Below are 27,737 nucleotides of genomic sequence, written 5' to 3' on the forward strand. Positions count from 1 at the left end.
GGCCAGTTGAATCCAATTTTAAATGATCAGCCCTGGCTGAGTTTGTTTTTCCTCATGTCTATAACTTCTCCCTCTATTGTCTCAGTGGCCCCCGGCTTCCCCATGTGCCTTTTTTGGCTGAGCCAGGCCTCACTTTCCTCAGCACCAAAAAGCCTGCAAGTATTTATCTCAACCTATAAAGAAAAGCTGCCTTCAGGACAACACACATCACAGTTACACCCAATTCTGCTGCTCCAGTCCATCAAACTTTTCATCTCTCTGGATTGTGTTCCTTTCCTGTCCTTTGTCCGAACAAATTTTTGAAATTGTCACATTATTGTAATTGTCATGTCGATGCAAGCTGAGAGCGTGCCTAGTGTATGCTTATTGATAAAACCTGTTATCCCTCATTTTAAGAATAATACATACACTTCAAAATGGTTAAAATGGTCAAGTTTTCTGTTATGTGTGTTTTGCCACAATAAAAAAAAAAGGAATGCACATAGATTATAGAAAACTTGGGAAATACAGAAAAGCATGACAAAGAAAAGAATTACCTATAAGCCCAATAGCCATGTGTTATAGTGATTAAGTTTTACTTCTGTGTGTTCATATGTATATGCAGATGTGTATGCATAAATATGTATATGGAAAGTTATTTTTTCATAAAATTGCATTCCTACTGTATGTAAAAATTATATAATAAATGAAAATTTATCTGCTTTTATCAGTTATTATTGAATGGATATTGCCTCAGGCCATCAAGTATTAAGAACATCTTTTCTAATTATCACATAATATTCTACCATTTGGATATGCCATAATTATTTTCCATTTTAATATTTTTTTAACTAGAGGATAATTGCTTTACAATGTTGTATTGGTTTCTGCTGTACAACATCGTGAATGAATCATAAATATATATATATATTTATATATATATATATCCCCTCCGTCAAGCCTCCCCCACGTCCCGCACCTTTTAAATCACAGAGCTCCAGGCTGGGCTCCCTGTGTTACACAGCAGCTTCCCACTAGCTAGCTATCTTCCACATGATAGTGTATATATGTCAGTGCCACTTTCTCAATCCATCCCGCCCTCTCCTTCCCCTTCTGTGTCCACAAGTCTGCTCTCTACATCTGTGTCTTCATTCCTTCCCTGCAGTTGGGTTCATCAGTACCATTTTTCTAGATTCCATATATATGCTTTAATATACAATATTTGTTTTTCCCTTTTTGACTTCACTCTGTAGGATAAGCTCTAGGTTCATCCATCTCACTACCACTGACTCAAATTCATTCCTCTTTATGACTGAGTAATATTCCAGTGTGTGTGTGTGTGTGTGTAGTACAACTTCTTTTGGGTGTGCCATAATTTTTTAAAAAACAGATTTATTCTCTCAAAGTTTTGGAGCCTAGAAGTTTACTACCAAGATGTTGGCAGGGCCATGCCCCTTTCGAAGGGTCTAGGAGAGGAATCTTCTTTGTCTCTCTCAGCTTCCGGTAGCCCTAAGTGTTCCTTGGTTTGTGGCAGTATAATTTCAATCTCTGCTTCAATCGTACCATAAATAACAATTTCTCCATGTTTAAATGTTTAGGCTGTTTCTAATTCTTCAGTACAATAATACTGCAGTGAAAGCCCTTGTATTTTTTTCACATCTATAATGACACTGTTTAGCTGTATTCCTAGAAATACAGGCCACAGAATAAAAATAAGTCTAAGGTCTTAATGAAGTTTGCACCCCAGAAAGGCTGTTAGTTGACACCTGCAACATCAGTGAGTAGGGTGGTTTCACTTTCTGAATCCTTTTGAACCTAATAGCTGAAAAATGTTGTCATGTTGCTTTAATTTGAATTTCACTGATTACAAGCAAATAGCATCAGGTTTTTCATATATCAATTTGTCATTAGTATTTCTTTGTAAATTTTCCATCTGTACCCATTGCCTATTTTTCTAGACTATTTAGCTTTTTTTTCCCACTAATTGGTAAGAAGTCTTTATATGTTAAAGGTATTAACCCTTTGTCATTTACTGCATCCATTTGACATTTGGCTTCTAATGCCATTTATGCTGTTATTGTACATATTTTACAATTTTTATGCAATTATATATACATGTTACTATTCTGGGGTTTTAAACTTTGCTCTTCTGTGTAAAAGACCTACCCCATCCCACAATCATATGACTATTCACTGATATATTTCTTTAAATATTTTATTGTAATTGTTACACTTATCACTTTAATGTATTTAGAATTTACCTGTGGTGTGATGTCAGGTAATCACCTGACTTTAAAAACAAAAATAATTTACCAGTTGTTTAAGCACCACTTTTGAAATCATCTCTTTTCCCCACTACTTTGTTCTGTGACTTTCAGCCCATCCTAGATGTATATATGTCTGTCTCAGGGTCTGTCTCAGGGCTGTGTATCCTGAACTGTAGATTTGTCAGCCTGTCCTCGTGCCGGCGCCACACTATTTCAATTCCTAAAGCTTTATAAGAGCCTTTAATGTCTGGCAAGGCATCTACCCGCTCAACACTCTTCAATCTTCCCTTGATTATTCTCAGTCATTTGTTGTTTCTGATGAACTTTAGAACTACCTTGTGATTATGACTGGACTTATGTTAAACTTATATACTTGGAATAATTTACGTAAAATATTCTGTCTTTATTGAGGAATACAGTATATCTCCCCTTTAGTTTCAGTCTTCTTTTTTTACACTGAACCATATGACACTGCCAACAGCCTTTTTTTGACATTCCCAAAGGGCAACTTCATATGGTCAATTCTTAGAAAAGTTGATTTCTTCATATGATAATTATTCAGTCAGTTCAGTCTCTCAGTCGTGTCTGACTCTTTGCAGCCCCATGAACAGCAGCACGCCAGGCCTCCCTGTCCATCACCAACTCTCGGAGTTCACTCACACTCATGTCCTTGAGTCGGTGATGCCATCCAACATCTCATCCTCTGTTCCCTTCTCCTGCCTCAATCTTTCCCAGCATCGGGGTCTTTTCCAATGAGTCCGTTCTTCACATCAGGTGGCCAAAGTATGGTCTTTCTAAAAAAGATAGCTTCTTTAAAAAATCCAGAGTGAAGTTGAGTGGGAAAGAAGTATGATATACTACAAGCTTTTTATTCATTTTTTAATATCCTGGCCCTCAGAATTTCTTTTCCTGTCAGGAGTGAAAATGGGCTCTCGCTGGTTGGCCATCAAAAGATGGATGAGACTAAGGCTGCTTATATCACTGGCTTCCATGCTTTGAGGACCACTTTTTGAAATAGTAAAGCCAGAGGCATCTACCCAGCACTTTCTGGAACCTCTTACAATTTAGTGTTCCTTATGCAGAGTTCAAGGTTTCATGACCTCACTTCCTCCCTAGAGCAAGCCTTCCCCAAACCAGGACCTAGAGGTTAGAATGTGTGTGCTCAGTCACTCAGTCGTGTCTGATTCTTTGAGACTCCATGGACTGTAGCCCTCCAGGCTCCTCTGTCCATGGAATTATCCAGGCAAGAATACTAGAGTGGGATGCCATTCCCTTCTCCAGGAGATCTTCCTGACCCAAGGATTGAACCTACATCTCTCATGTCTCCTGCATGGGCATGCAGATTCTTTACCACTAGTACCACCTGGGAAGCCCAGGGTTTGGGGTAGTCAGTGAAAAGGGGTTAGATTCTAGGACCAACTCCAGTGTGTGGGTTTTTTTCCCGCATACCAAGCAAGCCTCCAATGGCACATGGGAGTCTTACAATTCCACTCAATTCAGACACTCTCAGAGACAGCATCAGATTCCTTGGGTTAAGGGCTCAGTCCCACAAGACTGCCCCCCACTTCAGATGCCGATCTCAAGTCTAGGTTGTCACCCGAGCTTCTGAAGTATAAATTAGAGGTTCACACAGCCTTGAATCCGATTAACTTGCTAGAGTGGCTCACAGAACTCAGGAAACTAGTTTATTCACTGGATTACTGGCAACCAGACTCCATCCATTTTGACACTTTCCAAAAGTCACTGTATTAACATAAACTCAGGTGTGACTGAAAAGGGTTTGTTATGAATACCAAGGCACCTTTATTGCTCTCATCACTTAGGAAATGTCAGGTTAATATTATAGGAGCTCTGTGCCAGAAATGGGGACGAAGATCAAGTATATATTTATTATAAATCACAGTATCGCAAAGGGTTTCAGATGAAATTCACTGGCATCTAAATATGGGAATAGAGGTTTCAATCTTCTCTGTAAACTTTCAGCATTCCTTTCTTCACGCAAGAGCTAGAACAGTGACCTCTTATGGGGAAATCCAGCCACCACCACCATTCTACTCTAGAATATATATTTACCACAACAATTTACTGTAGAGTGGAAGTGGGTTGTTGTCATTTAGTCCCTAAGTCATGTCTGACTCTTTGCGACCCCATGTACTGTAGCCCGCCAGCCTCCTCTGTCCATGGGATTTTCCAGGCAAGAAGTGGTTTGCCATTTCCTTCTCCAGGGGATCTTCCCAACCCAGGGATTGAACCATCATGTCCTGTATTGTCAGGTGGATTCTTTACCATGAGCCACCAGGGAAGCCGAGAAGTGGGTATTTGGAGGAAAATTTGATCATCTTTTCCCTTTGATAGAAACCTTCTCCATAATGCATACATACACAGAGCTCCAACAAGAAGCTTTAAAATAGTGCAAAGTCATGATGGTTGTAAGAAAAAAATTCAAAGAGGCAATTGCTTGGTTTTCAAAAAATTTGATTAACATCCAGTTATGAATGACAACAACATAAATGTCATCCAAAGATTCAGGAAGTGAATTCTTAGGGTGGCAGTCAAAATGTTATTTTACAGGAGTTAATAAACAATAATGGGGCTTCCCCGACTGCCTGCAGTGCAGGAGACACGGATTCAATTCCTGGATCTGGAAGATCCCCTGTAGAAGGAAATGATAACCCACTCTAGTATTCTTGCCTGGGAAATCCCATGGACAGGGGAGCCTGGTGGGCTACAGTCCATGGGATTGTAAGAGTCTGACACGACTTAGCGACTAACTAACAACAACAATAAACAATAGTACCCTGTCCAACCTACATTATTTTTTTAATTAATCTATTTATTTTAACTGGAAGCTAATTACTTTACAATATTGTAGTGGTTTCTGCATACATTGACATGAATCAGCCATGGGTGTACATGTGTCCCCCATCCTGAACCCCCCTCCCACCTCCCCCCCAATCCCATCCCTCAGGGTCCTCCCAGTGCACCGGCCCTGAGTGCCCTGTCTGATGCATTGAACCTGGACTGGCAATCTATTTCATATATGGTAGTATATATGTTTCAATGCTATTCTCTCAAATCATCCCACCCTCGCATTCTCCCACACAATCCATTCTGTTCTTTATATCTGTGTCTCTTTTGCTGTCTCGTGTATAGGGTTATCATTACCATCTTTCTAAATTCCATATATGACAATCTACTTTAAAAAAAAATTAACCTCCCAAGGCAGAACCACAGGCTGCTTTTAAATGCAAATATGCATTGCTTTCTCTGGCCATTAGATGTCGCTGCAGTAACAGAGCGTATCTGAGCACTACGTGAGGGTCCGGAAGCCTTGCAGCTGGTGATCACTGTCCAGTTTACAGCCTCTTGAACCCAGCTCAAAATACATCTTAAGTTTGGAGGATAAGGAACCTAGAAACAACAGGCTAGCCCTAAATTCTATTGAGGTTGTTTGTTCCTGCAAAGTACTCAATCCAACTTCTTCAAGAAAAGAGAGCGTTCTAAGTCTCCCTCCACATCCTCCTGGGGAGCAGGCAAGGTTTGCCAGCTGAATGTATAAGGAGAGAGCTTTGCAGGGCAGCCAGGCTCCTCTGACCTGAGCACACTTAATGGTAACATTTCCATTCCATTGGGTTTCCTCCTTACACTGTCCATCAGGAAGCAAATCAACATCAGGTGTCCATTAGATAACCAGCTGGACAGGAAATTTCCTCACCCCAACACTGACTGGCCACTTTGTCTGAAGGTCTCGTTCTTCTAATATATATGCTTTATCCAGACACACACATACACACACAATCTGTCCATTTAATGCCACTTCAGGTTGGAACTCTTTTGAGCACTAATGACAGTAATCAGAAGTCTTGCTTAACCAGCTGAGCCCTTCCTTCACTGTGCTTACACTCATTTTATTCCTTTTTCTTTCTCTTACCCTGGCTCCTGGCTGGCATGCTAGAGACTGGAGAGGTAAATAAAATTATGCATGTGCATGTTCTGATGGGATGGCTGCTGGTGGGAAGGGGGTGAGTCAGCCCTGTGCACACATACGATGAGGTGCCCCACACCTCGTGTGCCCTCGTGGCCCCCAAGACCACCGTGCCTGAAATGCCCTTGGCCACACTTCAGCACATTTCAACTCAAGCTCTTCCAGGTACACCCACCCTTGCCACCTTTGTCTCTCCCACACCTAACCCAGAGCTTGGGACTGAAGAGGCTGGCAGCACTTAGTATATTGAGAGAACAAGTAGATGGAGATTGATTTGCCTCCATGAGGACCAGGGAGTCCTGAGCAAATGGTTCTCTGAACAGTTCATGTGGAAAAAAAGAGAGAGAGAAGCTGCCGGGAAAATCGAGGGAGCAGCTGAGAAGGTGGAGCTTTGGAACAAGGTGGGCCTTCTGAGAGGATCAGGAGGAAGGCGCCAGCCAAAAGCTGGGTCCCCCACAATTCTGCCTGACCTCCCCCTCTCCCTGCAGTCCGTATCAGGTGTCTCCATTTCATCAAACATAAAACCAAGTGTTAGCCTGTCGCTTTCTACACAGGGGACTTTGACCTCATCAGGGCTCACAAGGCAAGCAGGATTAGGCCCGGTCAGCATTTGAACTAAAAGCACATAAGATGAAGGACAAAGGTGGTATCCAAGTGGCACAGCTGACTGAGCAGAATATGCACAGTCTCTGGGTCAAGAGAATCCCCAGCTGTTCAAACTGAGATGCTGAACTGGGCACAGAGCTTCATCCATTCCCTCCAGGGTGCCTCTCCCCTCTCTGGGTTCCTCATGTTCATAACCCACATCCTCAGCCCTGAGCCATATTTCCCCAGCCCCACTCTCGCACTTCTCATCGCTTGCTGGACACTGCTGTTTGGCCTCCACCTCTCCAGGGTCACCTCGAAGTATGTATCAAACTGACTTCTCCCTCCCCTGAAACTGTCTTCCCAGGGTTCTCCATTTCAGTGCGGTCATTCCCCACTTACCCAGGCTACAGACCCAGAAGTTGTCTCTCTTCCCCCTCCCCCAGTCAGCCTTGAACCCAGTTGGGTCGTCATTCCTAACACTCCCATGTTGGTCTTTGTCACTGTCTCTTCCCTCCTCTAGGACCTTATCAGCTCATACGTCGGCTACTGCAGTAATCTTCCAATTGATCTCAGGATTCATTCTAAAAATTATCATAAGCATTGGGCACTGATGTACCAACCAGGCACTGTGCTACATGCTGTATGCTTATTATTTCATTTTAATCCTGGCAACAGACCTGCCAGATTGGTACTGTTCTTATCAAGCCCATTTTACAGAGGAGAAAAGTGAGGCACTAAGAGGTTCCATAGCCCACCCAAGTCCACACACTCAGTAACTGAGTAACTTGCATCACCAGGGTCAATATTCATTTCTGCCTCCTCCAGCCCAGCCTATGGGCTTCTGCCAGATGAATTTTCTTAAGATCTGCCTGTGTCGTGTCCTTTATTGCCCTGAGAGAATAAAGGCTGAGCCCCTTGGCCCAGCAGGCTGCCCTTACCAACTTTGCCACCCTTGTTGCACTGAGGTCCCCTCTATCAGGAATTGCACAATCAGATGCTGGCAGGAACTTGGAAGTAGTGGAAAAAAGAGAAAGTAGGGAAACCCGGATAATATAACTAACACTCACCTCCTAAAGAATAAGCTTGCAAATGCACTCTGAGCCATCCTGGCTTTCAGAAGCATTCTGGAGAGCTAACTGCACTGTGCTTACAAAATGTGATCAGCATCTAAATACGAATTGCAGCGTGGAACAAAGTGGCCAGGGGAGGCTGCAGTGAGTTCCCCTTCTCCAAACAGTAGATGCCATTTAGAAATGTGGGCCCATTTTTCAAGGGAGCCTAAAATCCAGATTTTCCTGTGAGATCCCCCAATCTTTCAACGTTGGCAAATACAAGTTGTCAGATTTTGCCTGAGCTAAACAAAACAGGATTTTTAAACCTCTGCCTGTTCCAGCCTCCAGTTCAATCAAAATTATCTCCTTAGCCCCTCTCCTCCATCCCCCTGAAGAATAAGTGTATTTCACATTCCTGTCACCTCTGCCTGAAGCATCCACCTCCATCTCACCTGAGATGTACCTCGTGGTGGCTGGCTCTTAGCAAGTTGTTGTTTAGCTAATTCATGTCCAACTCTTTTGTGACCCTATGGGCTGTAGCCCACCAGGTTCTTCTGTCCTTGGGATTTTCCAGGCAAGAATACTAGAGTGGGTTGCCATTTCCTACTCCAGGTGATATTCCCAACCCAGGGATCAAATCTGCATCTCCTGCAGTGGCAGGCAGATTCTTTACTGCTGAGTCACCTGGGAAGCACGCTTTTGACTTACAACAGCACCTATCTGTTGATTTCATTTGATAAATGAGTTCACTTTTCCTACCCCTCAAACAGTGGTCCTATTGTGATGGATCAAGACATCCATCTTGTGTTTTGCCTCTGTAAAACCACAAATGAGGGCGTTCCAAACCACTTCAGAGGGCATTTGGGGGTAGGAGAATCCAAGTTACTTAAAGTGTGCTCTGTCAATAACTATAGATGCTGTCTTCACTGTCACTACCCCCACCCCCAAGGGCATATTTTGTTCCAAAAGCTTTGTGGTTGAACAGCTCCTTTTAGGTGCTTCCCTGGTGGCTCAGATAGTAAAAAAAAAAAAAAAAATCTGCCTGTGATAGGGGATACCCAGGTTCAATCCCTGGGCTGGCAAGATCTCCTGGAGAAGGAAATGGCTCCCCACTCCAGCATTCTTAGGGCTTCCCTGGTGGCTCAGATGGTAAAGAATCTGCCTGCCAATGCAGGAGTGAAGTCGCTCAGTCGTGTCCAACTCTTTGCAACCCCATGGACTGTAGTCTATCAGGCTCCTCTGTCCATGGGATTTTCCAGGCAAGAGTGCTGGAGTGGATTGCCATTTCCTTCTCCAGAGGATCTTCCTGACCCAGGAATCGTACCCAGGTCTCCAGCATTGTAGGTAGATGCTTTACCGTCTGAGCCACTAGGGGATGCAGGAGACCTGGGTTCAATTGCTGGGTGGGGAAGATCCCCTGGAGAAGAAAATGGCAACCCACTCTGGTGTTCTTGCCTGGAGAATCCCATGGACAGAGGAGCCTGATGGGCTACCATCCATGAGGTCGCAAAGAATCAGACACAACCGAGCAACTAACACTTTCATTTTCACTTTTCAACCCCTTTTAAATGATACACTTAGCCTGTGTGTACACTCTGGTCCAGCTAGTTTAGTTTCCATAGCGTTTCTCCACGTGCCCTACCTCCTACCATCTCTCCACCATTGCTGCACGCCTCCACCCTTCCCTCCGGAAACCTTCTCTCATCTTCTCAAGAGGAAAGAGGTTCCTGGCTCTGAACGCCCATAGCTCCCTCTCTATAGCTTGCAGGCCCATGTCACATGCTTCCTTGTGTCATAATCTTCTGTGTTCATGATTCCTTCCAGACTGAGCTCCTTGCCTTTGGGACGTGTGTCTTACATGTTTGTCCCCACAGCACATAACCTCATATTGCAGGCACTTGATACTTGTTTTAAAATGAATAAAGTTCAGGGCTGGCTTCTGACTTCCCACTGCCTTGTGAGTACAGAATTGAACCTTAGCTGCCACTGGATGAGCCCCAAGCCTGTGTGCTCATCCCTGCCCTGTGCTGAAGGTAAGAACAGCCTGCCTTTTCCTGCCTGCTGACCTAGGGAAACCTCGGCTTTGTCCCCTGCCTCAAACTGCCTGCAATCCTTGCTCTGATAACGCACTATCTCCTACCCCCGGCCTTAGCTCTCCTGTTCTGTGTATCTCAGCTCCAACACCTGTTACCATTTCAAGATAAGTAAATACGCTAAAAGGACAGAGAAAAACAGTCTTGATGGACACCCCCTCTTCACAACAGCCTCCCAACACTTTGTGCTTGATGAATCAGCATCATAGTGTTTGCACTTGCATGTTGATTTCAGTAAACGTGATATGAAGGAACAGATCTAGATCTGGCATAAGGATGGGGATATGTCTGGAGGAGGTAACCACAGGGAAGTCTTCCCCTGGAAATAAGAAATGACAATAATGTGATAATAACTACCATTTATTCATCATGTAATGTGAACCAGGCCGTGTATCATCCCATTCCATCCTATTCATCCACCCTATTAAGTAAGTATAGTTAGTATCCCTAGTTTCTAGGTGAAGAAATGAGGCATGAGGCACAGAGAGGGTAAGTTACCTGCCCAGCATTCACTTAGCTACCAAGTGGCTTGGGGGCTAGGAAATCAGGTCTTTCCTTCAGGCCCATGCTTTATCCACCAGGGCTCCAGGGGCTTGTTCCTGCTGCTGCTGCTAAGTCGCTTCAGTTGTATCCAACTCTGTGCAACCCCATAGATGGCAGCCCACTAGGCTCCACCATCCCTGGGATTCTCCAGGCAAGAACACTGGAGTGGGTTGCCATTGCCTTCTCCCGAGCTTGTTCCTAGATGCTAGGTAATCAGTTAGGGGTTTTTTTCCAGTTCAGGATGACAGAGAATGAAACCTAATCTTGAGATGTGGGAACGCTGGGCCTCAGTTGAAAAAAAAAAAAAAAAAAACAGTAGCACACAAGCTCAGAAATGGGCACGAGAGTGGCTTTGGCCAAGGATTGGTTAACTCAGTTGGAAGGGGGAAAAAAAAAATCTTTAGAAAACCAGGCTGTTGGGCGCCCTGGCTTTCTTTGGTCACTGGCAGCCTGACAACGGAAAGCTTGAAGCCTGCAGATTGAAATGAGGAGCAGAGAACATTCAGTAGCCGTGGACCTTTGGCCGCCTCAGACTGGCCATGCCGCTTGGACAGACTGGGAAGAAAGCCCCAGCAGCTCGCCGAGCCCATGACAGAGCAGGTGCAAAGCCCCAGCATGAGAAAGTGTAGATTATTCTCAGCACACCTGCCAGGAAGCGCTACATGCATTTCAGGTGTTCTGCCTAGTTCAGCATTTCTTGGTTGACATGGCATCTAGTCTCAGGAGGACTAGAGTTCTGTTTCCCCAGCACAGCCAACTCGCCCACTGGTCCAGAAATACAAACACTGCTGGGTTCTCAGCTCTCAGGGTCATGGGAGGATGGGAGTGTTGCCTTGAGGTCACTGCATCTTTAACTCCTTGCTATCAGTTTGCTTTGGTGGCTGGGCCCTTTGGGAACTGGCAGCTTCTGCCTCGGTCAGTAGCATTGCCTTGGCATTCTGAGGAGGGAAGAAAAGGACATTTTTTGGATCCAGGTAGAGGTCTGGACATCCCTCAAGCCAGGTGGCTTTGTTTGAGTATCATCATTAAGGTATAAGGAGAGAAGTCTCCCCTTTGTTTGTTCCCAAGGTGTAGAGTGTCCTAAATACTTTAGGGATGGCACTTGTTGATCATGGAAACAAGACTGTTCCCTAGAGGGCAGGCACGGGGCGGGGCAGAGGGGTGGGGGGTGGGCCCGGGGCCGCAGGGAGGAGCCTTCCTAATTCCATTCATTGTAAAATCACTCTGCCCTTTCCTCCTGACTTGCACTGTCTCATTCTTTCCAAGAGATAAAGTCTGGGAATCAAAATGGCCAACCTCTGCTAAGCAGACTTCTTTGAGGTCCAGCTGGACAATAACAGCAGCTAAAATGGGAGCTCCCCTTCCCTCTGCCTCCTGGGTTGGGGTGAAGAGAGACAGGGGAAGGGAGGGGAGTCCTGGGAAAGGCCCACAGCTGTGAGCACTCATCTGTAGGCCCTGCTGTCAGGAGGAGATGCACACTGGGGTTTGTGAATCCCTCTGCTGGCATCAAGCCAGCTTTAGAAATGCAGCACCAGTTTTTACCTCCTTTCCCTCACATAGATGTTATTCATTTGTTTTGGAGATTTGTTTGTCTCTTTTTTGTTTGTTTGTTTGTTTTTGGCCACGCCATGTGGCATATGGGATCTTAGTTCCCCGACCAGGGATTGAAACCATGCCTCCTGTATTGGGAGCTTGGAGTTTTAACCATTGGAACACCAGGGAAGTCCCTATTCATTTGTTAGGGGAGGTGGTTGTTTGTTTTTTAATAATTTATTTACTTGTTTTTGGCTGTGCTGGGTCTTCATTGTTGCATGGGCTTTTTTTCTTTAGTTGCAGCTCGCAGGCTCTAGAGCACAGACTCAATAGTTGGAGGCCGACAGGCTTAGTTGCCCTGCGGCATGTGGGATCCTCTTGGATCAAACCTGTGTCTCCTGCATTGGCTGCTGCTGCTGCTGCTAAGTCGCTTCAGTTGTGTCCGACTCTTAGCGACCCCATGGACTGCAGCCTACCAGGCTCCTCCGTCCATGGATTTTCCAGGCAAGAGTACTGGAGTGGGGTGCCATTGCCTTCTCCACCTGCATTGGCAGATGGATTCTTTACCACTGAGCCACCAGGGAAGTTCCCCTGCTCATTTGCTTTTGATAGCTGTGTTTATCTTAAAGCTTTCATTGGCAGACTAGCTCTGTGGTCCAGAGTGTGGGCTTTAGATGCCAGCCCTGCCCCTTACTCTGTGTGTGAACTTGGGTAAACCACGTTGCCTCTCTGAACCTCATCTTTCCTCCTCTGTAAAACAAGGGGAGAAGTGCCTGGTTCATATTCCTTTGGAGAAGACTGAATGGGGTTAATGCAGACACAGAGCCAGACACATGATAAATACTCAATAAAGCTAAGGTACTATTTTTATTCTTGAAGCATCTCTTCAGAATCTACTCAGGCATCGAAGGCCTGATTAGAGCTACAAAAGCCAGGCCAGGTGTGTTTATGTGTTTTCTATGATCACTATAAACACACAAACGAGCTAGCATTGCAAGACCTCAAAAGATCTTCCATCTCTATAGATAATGGTGAGAAGGGATGGTAGTGGAGTGGATCATTCATTTGTTGGGTTAATTTAACAGGTGTTTACCCAGAGGCCACTGGGTGCAGCTACTGCATATGTCTGTGTATTCCCAGCCTGCTGAAAACTGGCATGTGCCAAATCCTTTCCTGCAAGCTTCCTACGCAGTCTTATTCCCTGTCAAGATGACACTAGGGACACCCCTGATGGTCCAGTGGTTAGGACTTGGTGCTTTCACTGCCAAGGGCCCAGGTTCAATCCCTGGTCAGGAAATTAAGATTCCACAAGCTGTGGGGTGTGGCCAAAAGATCAAAACAAAATTTTAGAAGGTAACACTAAAAGTTGGCTGTGCCCTGCACACACTGCATGGCCTCCCTCAGCTGCTCCCGTGCCTGCATCTCAATTGCTTTCTCGAGTCTGGTCCAGCTGCACTTTTGATTTCCCCACCTCCACCCCCAGCTGGTATGTGGAAACTATTCTCTTCCCAAGCAAAATACTAGCCTGCTGTCCATTTCCTCGCTGCCCCCATGTCACTGCAGGCTTTCCGAGTGGGTCATTATGGGGGATGGCTTGTAGGCCTGCCAAGCCGGGAGCAGCTGCCTATCCCCGCTTGCATGGACATCCCCCGCCCCCAAGGAGCCAGGGTGTTTCTCAGCTGTATGAGGACAATTTGAGGGGACCTAGCTCTGCCAAGAGAAACTTGAGCCGTGTGGCTCACAAGACATAAAGGCCCTTTTACTTTAATACCATTGGTTTTTTTTTTTCTTTTGACTTGTCTGACTCCTCGGGATTTGCCAACTGCCTTCCACGAATATACATTCTCAGACGGCTTGGAAACTGGATGGTGTGGTCTTCAGGTTGTGCCCTATATTACTGCAGAAGTTAGAAGTTGTTTCCAAATAACAAGTAAGAGGTTATGAGCTCCTGTTGGCTCCAACTAGCAGACCCTTTTCTTCTTTTTTTGTGTATTCTTTCTTTTGTCTCTCCTTTTAAATACTCTTTTTAAATGAAGACTTTGGGTTTTTTAGAGCAGTTTTAGGTTTACAGCAAAATGGAGAGGAAGATACAGAGATTTTCTATAGACCCTCGGCTTCCACACATGCACATCCTCCCCCAGTATCAACATCCCCCACCAGAGTGGTACACTTGTTACAACTGATGAACCTACCGTGACACAACATAATCCCCCAAAGTCCAAAGTTTACCTTAGGGTTCACTCTCGGTGTTGTCCATTCCATGGATTTATGCTAATGTATAATGACATCTTAAGTATCCTCTCTTTTCGTGGCTTGATAACTCATACCTTTCTCAGTTTAATAATATTTCATTGTCTGATACTGGTTCATTTATCCATTCACACACTGAAGGACATCTTGTTGCTTCTAAGCTTTGGAAGTGAAGAATAAAGCTGCTTTAAACAACTATGTGCAGGTTTCTGTGAGGGCATAAATTTTTAACCTCCTTTAGGTGAATACCAATATCTAATCAGCACAATCGCTGGCTCCTATGGTATGAGTATATTTAGTTTTGTAAGAAACCACCAAACTGTCTTCCAGAGTGACTGTACCATTGTCCATGCCCACCAGTAATGAATGAGAGTTCCTGTTGTCCCACATCCTCACCAGTATCTGTTGCCCTTGGTGTTCTGGATTGTGGCCATTCTAGTTGATGTGTAGTGGTAATTTGGTTGTTTCTTATTGTTGAGTTTTAAGAGTTCTCTCTATGGTCGCTTATCAGATATGACTTTTGCCGGTATTTTCTCCTAGCCTGTGGTTTGTCTTCTTATTGTCTTGATTAATGCTCTTTTACAATTAACATTCTACCTTTTGCCTAGGAAACATACGCATTTGAAACAAAATCCAAGAGGTACAAATACTGTCCATTAAAAAGTTAGTCTTCCCCAACCTTTGTCCCTCGGCCCCTCCAGTTCTCTGTAGAGAAAACCCTATTGTTTCCAGTTTTTTACCTAGTCATTCCACAGATGGTCTATCCAAAGATATACATAAACATGCATATTTATATTCTTTTTGTTTTTAGAAAATCAGCAGCATGCATATATCTCTTCTACACTGTTTTCTTTTCCACCTAAAATGTATCTTGGAGATGGCACCTTATCAGTCCAGATTTAACTGCCACATACTTTTAAATGGTGACATAGTGTTCCATAGTATGACATACTATCTCTTTGATAGACATTCAGATTATTTCCAGTTTGCTGCTCTTATCAACAATGGTGCAACAAAAATCCTTGTAACATACATCATTTCCCACATGGGCAAATGTATCTGTAGGATAGATTCCTAGAATTAGGATTGCTCTAATCAAGGGGATATGAGTTTACATCTTCACAAGTATTCTTTAATTATTTCAGTACTCATGGAAAGAATAAAAAACCTAAAATGTTGCCTCTGGTAGAAGACCTCTGGGGAGTTTATCACAGAAACAATCAAGCACATTGCTTTGAAGTGCTTACCTATCATTTCCATTGACTGCAAATCCAATCCTTCTTTCCTTCAATATGTATTAAGCACGTTCTGGGTGCTGAGCATATTGGTAGCCTTTGGGAACAAAACCATAAACAAGGTAGACATAGTCACTGCCCTCATGGTATTTAGTCTGTGAGGTATGGGGGGTGGAGACACATGAAATAATTATACACTGAAAGTGAAAATGTTAGTTGTTCAGTCATATTTAACTCTTTGCAACCCCATGAACTGTAGCTCTCCAGGCTCCTCTGTCTGTTGGATTCTCCAGGCAAGAATACTGGAATGGGTTGCCATTTCCTTCTCCAAGGGATCTTCCCAACTCAGGGATCAGACCCAGGTCTCCCACATTGCAGGCAGATTCTTCACCGTTTGAGCCACCAGGGAAGCACTATCCACTAGATCATTACAAACTGTATCACATGCCATGAAAGAGAAGTACGGGGTGACCAAAAGTGTTTACTGGGCTCCTGACTTAGGCTGGAGATCTGGGAAGACTTCCCTGCAGAAGTAATGTTTAGTCTCATCGGTAAGAAAGACTTAGCTAGGCAAAGGGAAGCACAGATTTGAAGTCCTAGGGGCAGGAAGGAGTGTGGATTAGGACCAGCAGTGTGGATTAGAGGAGCAAGAAAGAGCCTTCAAGGTCATTTAGTTTCAGCCTCCTTAACCTGACGTGTGAGGAAAGGAAGGTTCAAGGAATTCAAGGACTTGGTCAAGGTGAGGCAAATGGTGGCAGAGCCAGATCTAGGACTCAGCTTTCTCAGGTGACGTCTGTTGTAGAACACTGCATCCATTCTGGCAGATCTGAACTTGACACCACAGGATAGTCACCTGGGTTTGTATAGAGAGAGGATTTAAGTTCAGGGCCTTGTGGTTAGTAACCTGATATGCTTTGTGTCTCTTTACTAGTAAGATACAGTTTGGGCAAATGGCAGTCTAGCATTCTAGGCTCCTGGGTTGGTTTAGTCTTCAGTATACTTGTTTCTTCTCCAAGCTTTGGGAGGTTTGGGTTTTTTTTGTTGTTGTTGTTGCTGTTGTTTGGGTATTTGGGGGAGTTTTTTAGGTTTGGGGGGTTTTCTGTTTTGGCCATGCTGCACAACTTGTGGTATCTTAGTTCCCCAGCCAGGGACCGAACCTGAGCTCTTGGCAGTGAAAGCACAGAGTCCTAACCACTGGACTGCCAGGGAATTCCCTCTTCTCCAAGCTGAAATACTCTATAGTAATGATAATGGTGGTTACTATTTGTCAAATGCTGTTCTAAGCACTTCACATGTATTTCATTTAATCTTGACAACAATCCTATAAAATATGCATTATTATTATCATCCCATTTTACAGATGAGGAAATTGAGGCTTGGGTAGGTCAAGGCATTTGCTCAAAGTCCCAGGGTTAGTGAGTGGCAAACTGAGGTCTCAATCTAAGCAGTCTGGCCTCAGTGCCCATGTGCTCTCACTGCCCAGGCGCTCTCACTGTCAGCAGCTGGGGGGTGGGCTCAGGTCTTAGCCTTAGCTGCTGTGTGCTATGAAGGGCCCACGCCAGTGAAACTCAACCTGTCTGCCTATCAGACTCATGTGGGGAGCTTGCCAAAACTGCTGACGTCCAGACCTCACCCCAAGTCAGTTAAATCACAGTCTCCAGGGATGATTCCAATCATTGATGGTTTTGAAAAGCTTCCATGTTTAGTCTAATATGTAGCTAAAGGTTGAGAAGCATGGCTATATAGCCATACCATTCTTTCTTTCTTTGGGGATATCTTAATCCGAGCTGCTATAGCAGAAATACTATAGATTAGGTGACTTGACAAGCACTTACGCCTCACGGTTCTAGAGACTGGGAAGTCCAAGATCAAGGTGCCAGCAGGTTTGGTATCTGGTGAGAAGCCACTCCCTGGTTTGCAAATAGCCACTTTCTTGCTGTCTTCTCCCATGGTGGAGTGAGAGACATTATTTCTCTTGTGTGTCTCCTTATAAGAGCACTAATCCCATTGATGAGGGCTCCACCCTCATAACCTAATCACCTGCCACCTCCAGATACCATCACAGTAGGGATTAGGGATCCAACATATGAATTTTGGGGACACAGACAGTCAGTCCAGGGGGCAACCAGCAATATGATTTTGCCTTTGCAATCTGGGTGTCTATTTGTGTTTTTTTTTAATTAAATAAAGTTTTTATTTTGTATTGGAGTACAGCTGATTAATGATATTGTGATAGTTTCAGGTGCACAGCAAAGGGACTCAGCCCTACATGTACATGTATCCATTCTCCCCCAGACTCCTCTCCCATCAAGGCTGCCACATAATATTGAGTAGAGTTCCATATACTATACAATAGGACCTTGTTGGCTATCCATTTTCTGGGTATCTGTTTAGTATGACCCTTGTAGAGGCATTTATTCATACCACACCATGAGCAAACTCATTACTTTGAGCAAACTCCAGGAGATAGTGAAGGACAGGGAAGCCTGGCACACTGCAGTCCACGGGGTCACAAAGAGCCGGACACGACGGAGCGACTCAACACCAGCACCACGAGCTCCAGTCCTAGCATAAAGAATTCATTCAGTGTGTGCTGTGACACCCACACTCGAGGCTGATATGTGGTAACAGGTTTGCAGAGGGCTGAGGTAGTAATCTAACTGGAAATAGTGTAGTTTAGTGGGATAGAGCTTCAATCTGACCCAGATTCAAGTTGATGCTTTTTTCAAGCAGTCTGTGATTTTGAAATTTTCTCTTTTCTCGGGCTCTATTTTGCCATCCATAAAACTGGGCTAGTAAGATAATACTGCCTAGTTCATGAGGCTTCTGTGAGGATTCAATGAGCTAGTCCATGTCAAATGCTCAGTGTAATGCCTGACACCTATAACTCTGTAAATATTGGCCATTATTTTATTTCCTGGCCATACATGTGGCTTATTTGAGCCCGGTCACAGGTAAACAGTTGTACTGGGGAAAGCTACTAGCAACCCTGATATTGAGGGGAATTTTGTTTTACATTTGACGAGTGCCTGGTATGTGCAATGAAGGGTATTAGACCCTGAAGAGCTGGGACAGTGAGGACTGCCTAGTGTCTGCTCCCATGAGCTTGCTGACTGCCAGCCCAGAGATTGCATCCAGATAACTTATACCAGGTAGCCTGGCCCATGGCAGAGGTCTAACCAGTACCTCAGGGAGCACAAAACAGGAAAAGAAAAGACTGGAGATGTTTCAGTTCAAGTCCAACGGTGGGCTGCAGGCAGAATTCCGTTTCTCGGGGCACCTCAGTTGGTTTTTTTCCCTCTAAAGGCCTTCAACTAATTAGATGAGACCAACCCACATTATGAAGGGTAATTTGCTTTACTCAAAAGCCTAGTGACTTTTTAAAAATTGAACTATAGTTGATTTAAATGTTGTGTTAGTTTCAGGTGTACAGCAAAGTGATTCAGTTATATATATATATTTATATTCTTTTTCAGATTCTTTTTTATTATAGGTTATTACAAAATATTGAGTATAGTTCTCTGTGCTATGCAGTAGGTCTTTGTTGTTTATTTTATATACAGTAGTGTGTATATATTAATCCCAAACTCCTAATTTATCAAATTAACAAAGTCTAGTGACTTAAATGTTAATCACATCTACAAAATACCTTTACAGTAACATCCCAACTAGTATTTAACCAAATATCTGGGTACTGACCATGGCCTAGCCAAGTTGACACATGAAACTAGCCCATCATGGGGTGATATTGGGAAATGATGCTGGGAAGATAGGTGGGGGCCAAATTGTAGAGAGTTTTGAATTCTATTAAGTTTTCTTTGGAAAACACTCCTTCTGGAAGTTTTCCTTTGGAAAATTGGGGATTGGTGAAGGTTTCGAAGCAAAGCAATGACAGTATCTGATGAGTTTTGAGTGGTATACACAAGGGGTGAAGAGGACTTAAGGGTAACTCCAATTTGGGGCCTGAGCAAAGAGGTCAAAATACATATACAGTTTGTGGTGTTTATTAGACTTTTAAGTGGAGAGATGTCAAGTAGGTAGTTGGTTACATGATCCTCTGGCTCAAAGGAGAGAGGGGGCCAGAAGAGAACAGGAAGAAGGCCAGTGCAATTGAAGTGTAGTGGCGCAAGATGAAACTGAAAATATGTCCTGGCGCAGGTCACGCAGGGCCTGAGCCTTCGCGTCATGTGTTCAGCCAGTTCCTACCAGCTCAAGAGAGCTGATTATTAAATTGCAGCAAATTTGGGTGCTGGTTGACCTCACAGTTGGTAGCCTGCAATCTGCCATGGTAGGAGTATTTACAATATTGAAATAAAGAAATGCTACAACTCAGGGCTTCCTCCACCCACAGAACCAGTTGTTAAATATTTACTACAATATTGCCACTACAGCTTACAGACAGCAGTGAAAATTTTATATTTATTCTCAGTGGCTTTAATAAAGTCATTAAAATATTTTAAGCAGGTGAGTAAAAAGATTTGATTTTTTTAATCACTCTGGCTGCTCTATAGAGACAGAAGGCAAGAAGTCTCAAACTTTTTCTGTCCCAAAGAGACTACTAAGGATGCTGCTACAATGGTCCATGTGAACACTGAAGGTGGAGTGAAGGAAAGACATCTGAAAGATTGCTAGGGTCCCAAGATTGACCATAGATCCTGATTCATCACAAATTGACTATAACTGAACCTGTTATATAATTCATGTAACTTGGTTAGTGTTTTTTGTTTTAGTGGTGGTAGGGGATCCCAGGTTGCAAAATTATTACCTTGACTCATGACTGGGGGCTTTTTGCTATTTTACTGGAAACCAGCAGAAGATAAATCAATAATATTATCTCATAACAGAATAAGACAGTTAATTTCCTGCATGAGCACAATCTCCTCTTTTTAATATTTCAATCTTCCAGTAGCAAGAGGTGCTTCAAACCTTGCAATTAGGCTGATTCTTTCTAAGGGAAAGGAAGCTTAATATCTCTTTGACAGCAGTTCTTTCTCAATGGGATAGGAAGGAAAAGAGGCCATGTCAGAACAGTGCTAAGATGAACACTTTAAAGACATTCGCCAAAGACCCCTGACCATTTTTGGCTCCTGTAACTCTAGGCTGGAGACTCAGCTTGTTCATTTCACATTCCTTTTCTCATACTCTGTCTGTGCTAGGTTGTTATTATACCTCAAGGGGAAGGCCTAACCCCAAAGTTCACCCTTTGCCTTGATGGAGAACAGAAATCCCTTTCCTACAGAGCTGAAATTCTAGTTGGGGGGTAGGAGCAACCAATAAAGAAAATAAGTAATTATACCAACTATGAAAGAGCAAGGAAAGGAGATAGGCCTGGCCACAATCAGTTGAGCAGGGTAATGGAGACAGATGTTAAACTGAGTGGGTAGAGTAGGGAGGTGGGAAGAGAGGAAGTGGAGTCAGCCAGAGTAGACAGCTATTTCAAGAAGTGCAGATGGAAAGGGAGAGACATGTCCATCCACAGCTAGATGGATAAGCAAATTATGATACGTCTGCACAATGGAATACGACTCAGCAGTAAAAAAAAAAAAAAAAAAAAAAACTATTGATGAACACAGCATGGATGACTCTCAAAGGCATCATGCTGAGTGAAAGAAGCCCATCTCAAAACAGTTACAAGCTCTATGTTTCCATTTATATGACATTCTCAGGGAGCAAAACTATAGGAACAGAACAGATCAGTGGTTGCCCTGGGCTAGGGTGGGGGTGACTGTGATTATAAAGGAGCAGGAAAATTCTGGGGGCTAATGGAGCAGTTCTATATCCTGATTACAGGGGTGGTCACACAGATCTATACATGTGCGTGCACGTATGCTCAGTCCTCAGTCATGTCTGACTCTTGCAACCCCATGGACTGTAGCCTGCCAGGCTCCTCTCTCCATGGAATTTACCAGGCAAGAATATTGGAGTGGGTTGCCATTTCCTCCTCCAGGGGATCTGACTCAGGGATTGAACCTGCGTCTCCTGCACTGACACATGGATTCTTTATCACTGAGCCACCAGGGAAGCCCATCTATACAAGTGTCTATACTCATGTAACTACCCCCAAACAAGGTAATTTTACTGTATGTTACTTCAGGAACATGAGATTGGGCAGAGTCTAAAAGACAAAGATCGGAGGAAGGAGTTGTTTTTTCATATGGGAGGGACTTGAGTTTATTCATTTACTAAGGGAGGAAATCAGGTCTCTTGGGAAAGGTGGCCAAGAGGAATTCAAAGGTGTGAGATCCAGGGCACCAGTGGGAAGGAAAGATGATCTGTCTTCCCCACAAACTGTGCGGCACAACACAAACTCCATCTGGGACGGAGGACACAGTGTGATGTGCAGGGCGTTGTGTGTGGCGAGGTTGGGAAGAGCCACTGGGAGGAATGGGAAACGATGCTTCCAGAGCTCACCCTGCAGTATGATGGTCCAGCAGAGGCTAGAGACCTCAAAGCTTCAGTAGTGCCGACCTGTCCCTTTGTGGATTCGTGTTCAGCAGCTTGGTGCAGAGAAGAGGTTGGTGGGGAGGGGGGATGGAGATCAGCTGAAGGACGAAGGGCAAGGATTTTAAGACGAGGAACAAAAAGAAGGGCTGGGAGGACAAGAAAAGGAGGACCATGAAGCCAACAGGGAACTAATAGCATGGGAGACAAGGGAGAGGGCATGTGACTAGATCAGTTAGTGATCCGAATGATTATGGTTAATAGGCATCAGGGAGCGGGGGAGCTGGATGGATGAGGACACTGGTCCAAGCAGTTCTGAAGTGGAGACAGAGGACTCATATGTCAGGTTAGGGGTTTGACTGATATTTAGAATACTTTATACAGAATAGTCAAAGCAGGACTTCCCCAGTGGTTCATATGGTAAATAATCTGCCTGCAGTGCATGAGACACATGTTCAATCACTGGGTTAGGAAAATCCCCTGGAAAAGGAAATGGCAACCCACTCCAGTATTTTTACCTGGAGAATTCCATGGACAGAGGAGCCCAGTGGGCTACAGTCCATAAGGTTGTAGAGAGTCCAACACGACTGAGCAACTAACACTTTCACTTTCAGCTCATATTTATTGATCCTTTCCATGTGCCTGACACCAGTACTTTGCATGCACATCTCATTCATTCTCACAGCAGATACTATTCCTGTTTTTTAATAAGGAAACTGAGGCTCAAAAAGATTAGATGAGTTACCCAGGGTCACATGACCAGTAAGTGGAGCAGCCATGGACTAGAACCCAACCTGTTAGACTCCAGGGTTTATGCTTCTCTGACTAATATACTCTATTGCTTCTCCCACATGGAAAAGCTTGATTGCATCATAATAAAATGCTATATTGACCTCAACTAGCCATCTCAGAAATGAACCTAAGTAGGCGTATAGCTTGATGTAAATGTGTCTGCATTTCTGAAAGCCAGCTATAAGGGGCTGTCCCCCTCACACTGGATGAGTGTCAATTCTGCCTGTAGATGGTATATTGAAAAGTTCTTTCATTTGATCATAAAATTATCTTGTTAAAGGACAAAAAATTACTTTCAGAGATGGGGCATTTTGGTGGTCAGCCAGAATGGTACTGGGAGTGGTGATGAAATCCATGGGGTAACCAAAGGAGTGGGTGGTCAAAGGGGTGTCAAGGTGAGGATCACTGATGCCTATGTCTAGAAACAAGGTATGAGATGGGATGACTATAGATGCTAAAGTTCCCTATGATGGTGGTGACTGTGGAAGAGGGGGAGCTACTAGGTGTCACAGGCCTCAGTGAGTGTAGAAGAGTGGCCAGGAGGCCAGTAACTGAAAACAGCAACGAGTGTGGTTTAGTGCCACCAGCCCCAGCTGAGAGCTTTTGACATGAGAGTGGCCAGGGTCTGGGAACAGAAAGCGGGAGCTGGAAGAATGCCCTTCCCTCTGCTGCCCATTCCAGGACATCTGTGAGGTGGGGAAATGAACAGCCCCCACTTGAGGGCTTCACAGAGGAGGGATCATTTAAGACAAGGAAACAGAAGGCACTTAAAAAAGATTAAAGTCTCTGTTACAACCCATTTAATGTAAAACAGTATCCTTGGCAGCTTGCAGCTGTTTGTGAGTATAGTATATGTGTTAAATCCTTATAGCTAATAAAGAAGACAAATGAAAATGAAAAAAGATTAAAGGCCTGAGAGGTGTCTACCATGTCCAGAGGGTATAGACTGAGAGGCAGTGGTAAGTGTGAAGTGGAGTCTGTCCAGAATAGCTGCTTCCTTCTAAGAACAATAGCCCCAAACATGTGAATAGGGTGTCATGGCTTTCCTGCCCACTTCTAAGCCTATAGAAAAGATAGAGTCCTGTGGCGGCCATTCTTCATCATCATCTTGGCCAGGACATTGACTCTTGAGACCTTGGCTGCTTGACAAAACCATTATTTCCCAGTGACTAAATCACCTCATCCCATCTTCTCTTTCCTACCAGGCTCAGAGCCCCTACCTTCCCCATGGTGGAGGGGTGGATGTCCATTTCTCAGGAGCAATGGACTGCTTCCGGCAGATAGTGAAAGCCCAAGGGGTCTTGGGGCTCTGGAATGGATTGGCAGCCAACCTGCTGAAGGTGAGAGAAGTGGTCAGTCTCCCGCTTGTCCGCCTCGCCGCTGCCACCCTGTTCTATACCTTTGCCACTCCCTCTGCATTTTGCCTGCAAACACCTCCTCTAGCACAGAGCCTGTGAATGCAGGCTGGCTGTTGGCCCTGAAGAGTGGGGACCCTGTGCAGTGTTGGGACATCTGATACCCCATCCCAGAGGAGCTAAGCATTTAGTGTCAAGCTTCCCAAAATGGAGGTTCATAGACTCCTAAAAGGACTATAACCCCCTATCCTAAAATTGTATGAAAAAATGTGTCCATATGGGCGTATGTGCATCTCTCTGGGGAAAGGATCCATAACTTTTATCATTTTCCAAAAGAACTCCATGACTTTAAAAAAAAAAAAAAGTTAAGAACTGTGGACTAACCTTGCACTAGTTGGCACAGAAATGATTCCAATCAAGACAAGATTATGTTAGGAATTGCCCAGCTGTCCAGTGGTTAGGACTGAGCATTTTCACTACTGAGTTCAATCCTTGGTCAGGGAACTAAGATCCCACAAACCATGCATGGCATGGCCAAAAAAAGGCAAGTGTATGTTGACAAGCAGTGTTAGATTGTCTACACGCATATCAATCCACACCCAGGCTTCCCCAGGGCAGGCCCTTCAATGGCTCTGCCACTCCTCTCCCCAGCCCTCAGTGGGCCAGCTTGCATTTTTCCATCTTCCCTGATTCCAAAATAATGACCATGTTGTATTGTCCACAGCCTTTATCTCAGTTTACCCTGATCCAAGTTGATTGCAGATGCATTGATGTTTTAAGATTTTCACATGATTTTCATTTTCTTTCTCTACAGATAGTTCCATATTTTGGAGTTATGTTTGGCACCTTTGAGTTCTGCAAGAGAATCTGTCTTTACCAAAATGGTTACATCATGTCTCCTCTGAGCTATAAATTGACCCCAGGGGTGGATCAGAGTTTGAAGCCCCAGGAGTTACGGGAATTAAATAAGTTCTTCAAAACTGGACAACTAAAGTCTAAAAAACCAACTCTTTAAAACTGAATGGAACTAGAAGTGCATTGATTGAAGGCGTGTTGCAATCAGAGAGGAATGTAGCCTCAGAATTGTGCACGCATGGTGTAACAAGAGGGTGCTCCTGTCTGCTGCTCTTGGAAATGAGAAGATTTGGCCATACCTGAGCTCCAGAGTGATGGCCCTGTGAACACCTGCACCACCATGATTTTATAACAAAACCTAGCAGTAATGAAATGTACAGTTTACACTCTGGATATAAATAGGCAATGTCAGTCAGTCAGTTCAGTCACTCAGTCATGTCCAACTCTTTGCGACCCCATGGATTGCAGCACGCCAGGCTTCCCTGTCCATCACCAACTCCCAGAGCTTGCTCCAACTCATGGCCATCAAGTTGGTGATGCCATCCAACCATCTCATCCTCTGTCGTCCCCTTCTCCTCTTGCCTTCAATCTTTTCCAGCATCAGGGTCTTTCCCATTGAGTCAGTTCTTTGAATCAGGTGGCCAAAGTATTGGAGCTTCAGCTTCAACATCAGTCCTTCCAATTAATATTCAGGATTCATTCTCTTTAGAATTGACTGGTTTGATCTCCTTGCAATCCAAGGGACTCTCAAGAGTCTTCTCCAACACCACAGTTCAAAAGCATCAAATAGTTGAAAAGCATCAAATAGGCAGTGTACAAAACACCAAAGAAAGGGCCTGGCCATGACCCCTCAGAGCAACGTGCTGTTGAAGTGACTGGGCAGACAGCATGCTGGAGCTCCGCCACAGGCTCACAGGCTCACTAACCCACAGCAGCCTAGTTTCACCCAGATTCACTAGAGACTTCCCGATCCAGTCATTCTAGAACTCACAATCCTGGCTGACTTTGGAGTGCACGCACCATGATGTAAATTATGCCTTACCAGAAACTAAATGAAAAACATTTAACATTTAAAAGTTACCACCGTCATAGTAGATCCAGCCTTCTTTATTTAAATTTGAAGCCTTCTTGTGTTTCTAGAAGGTAGTTTGTAGCATAACTGCTTCGTTATGCCCCAGAAAACCTTCTTTCAGTTAGTCATTGTATAGTTCAAATGGCCTGAATTCTCTGCCTTTTTAGTTTGCTTTGCAAGCCTACCCAGAAAATAAATTATTTAGTCAACTTATTCTCACAGCATGTCCCAGTTGCCTAGAGAGGATCAAATGGAACATTTGACACACACACAGACCCACAATGTAACTAAAAAGCACTTTGGGCTAATCATGTCTACTAGATTTTTTTAAAATCAAATTTTGGGTTTATTCTACCTTGGGGATTCTATGTCAGGTTTATGTAATTGTACCTTTTGAATAGCCTATCTATGCATTAAAAAGCAATATCTAATATTAAGTTGTTAATTTATACACACACAGAAAGAGACTTTCAGTATGTTGGAAGTATTTTTCCCTATTAAATTTATTTTCCAAAGAAAAATTATGTGTTGGTCATTTATTACTAATTTGAGTTAGAAAACTATTGCTATATACATACTGGCCAAAATCTTTAAACTCTCAGAAACTTGTCCTATTGAAATATATCAAAATAACTCATTTTTTCAGCCACTGGGGCAGACTGTGTTTTATGGAAAAGAGAAGTTGATATACACAAGAAAATCTCATCTGTAGCCCAATCAGTTACAGTTTCAGTTCAGTTCAGTCACTCAGTCGTGTCTGACTCAGTTGACTGCAACTCCATGGATTGCAGCACTCCAGGCTTCCCTGTCCATCACCAACTCCCAGAGCTTGCTCAAACTCATGTCCATTGAGTCAGTGATGCCATCCAACCATCTCATCCTCCGTCATCCCCTTCTCCTGCCTTCAATCTCCCAGCATCAGGGTCTTTTCCAAGAAATCAGTTCTTTGCATCAGGTGAGTTTAGAGGTGAAAGGTGAGTTTAACAGATTCTTAACCCAGAGTGAATAGTTCATGTTAGTTACTCTTGATTTTCCTTGAGGTGAACAACTTTTTAAAAAATTCTGAAAGCTGTAAAAAAATATTTTTAAAACTCTAGTACTGTTCCTAAAACAAATTTCCAACTTCTTGTATTTTCCCAGAGGTATGAAGGAAGTGTTCTGCTTTTCTGCTTTATGGTTTGCAATGGGCTCCACCAAACTGGGCTAAGTACTTTGGGAGGATTATAAAGATATGTGATGCAATATTGAGCCAGGAGTAACTTCTAGTCTTCAGGAACAAAACATACCTACACATATGAAATAACTATAATTACAAAGCAAATACAAGCAAGGGCATGATAATATAGCAGCAACTGTTAACAAGATTACCAAGGAGCTCCATAATTGATTCACTTAGTGAATCAGTGATTTAAAGTATAATCGAAAAAAACAAGTCTTTTTTTATATGGTGGTGGTGGTTTAGTCATTAAGTTGTGTCTGATTCTTTGTGACCCCATGGACTGTAGCCTGCCAGGCTCCTCTGTCCCTGTGATTTCCCAGGCAAGAGTACTGGAGTGGGTTGCCATTTCCTTCTCCAGGGGATCTTCCTGACCCAGGGATCTAACCCAAGTCTCCTGCAATAGTTATTATTTATTTGGCTGCTCCAGGTCTTAGCTGTGGTACGTGGGATCTTTGATCTTTGTTTCGGTATGTGGCAT

At 43.9% G+C, this 27,737-nt stretch overlaps 1 protein-coding gene, 1 long non-coding RNA gene and 1 other non-coding gene across 3 annotated transcripts in view; 2 read left to right on the top strand and 1 right to left on the bottom strand.

The window, feature by feature from the left end:
- Positions 1-26,550, top strand: part of SLC25A43 (solute carrier family 25 member 43) — a 42,073-nt gene extending 15,523 nt beyond the window's left edge. Inside the window, exons 4-5 of the mRNA XM_055565230.1 lie at positions 23,964-24,098; positions 24,928-26,550. Coding sequence (XP_055421205.1) covers positions 23,964-24,098; positions 24,928-25,128 — 336 coding nt within the window. The 3' untranslated portion in view covers positions 25,129-26,550. The remainder of the gene's footprint in view (positions 1-23,963; positions 24,099-24,927) is intronic.
- Positions 2,831-17,534, bottom strand: LOC129639938 (uncharacterized). Its single transcript, XR_008708687.1, has 3 exons — positions 17,361-17,534; positions 15,538-15,622; positions 2,831-3,040 (listed from the first exon to the last, which is right to left on the bottom strand). It is a non-coding gene; the product is annotated as an uncharacterized LOC129639938 (long non-coding RNA).
- Positions 13,265-13,337, top strand: TRNAE-UUC (transfer RNA glutamic acid (anticodon UUC)). Its single transcript has one exon. It is a non-coding gene; the product is annotated as a tRNA-Glu (tRNA).
- Positions 26,551-27,737: the final 1,187 nt, after the last annotated feature.

Source organism: Bubalus kerabau, chromosome X (genome assembly GCF_029407905.1).
Source record: "Bubalus kerabau isolate K-KA32 ecotype Philippines breed swamp buffalo chromosome X, PCC_UOA_SB_1v2, whole genome shotgun sequence".
Classification (NCBI taxonomy): Eukaryota; Metazoa; Chordata; class Mammalia; order Artiodactyla; family Bovidae; genus Bubalus; species Bubalus kerabau.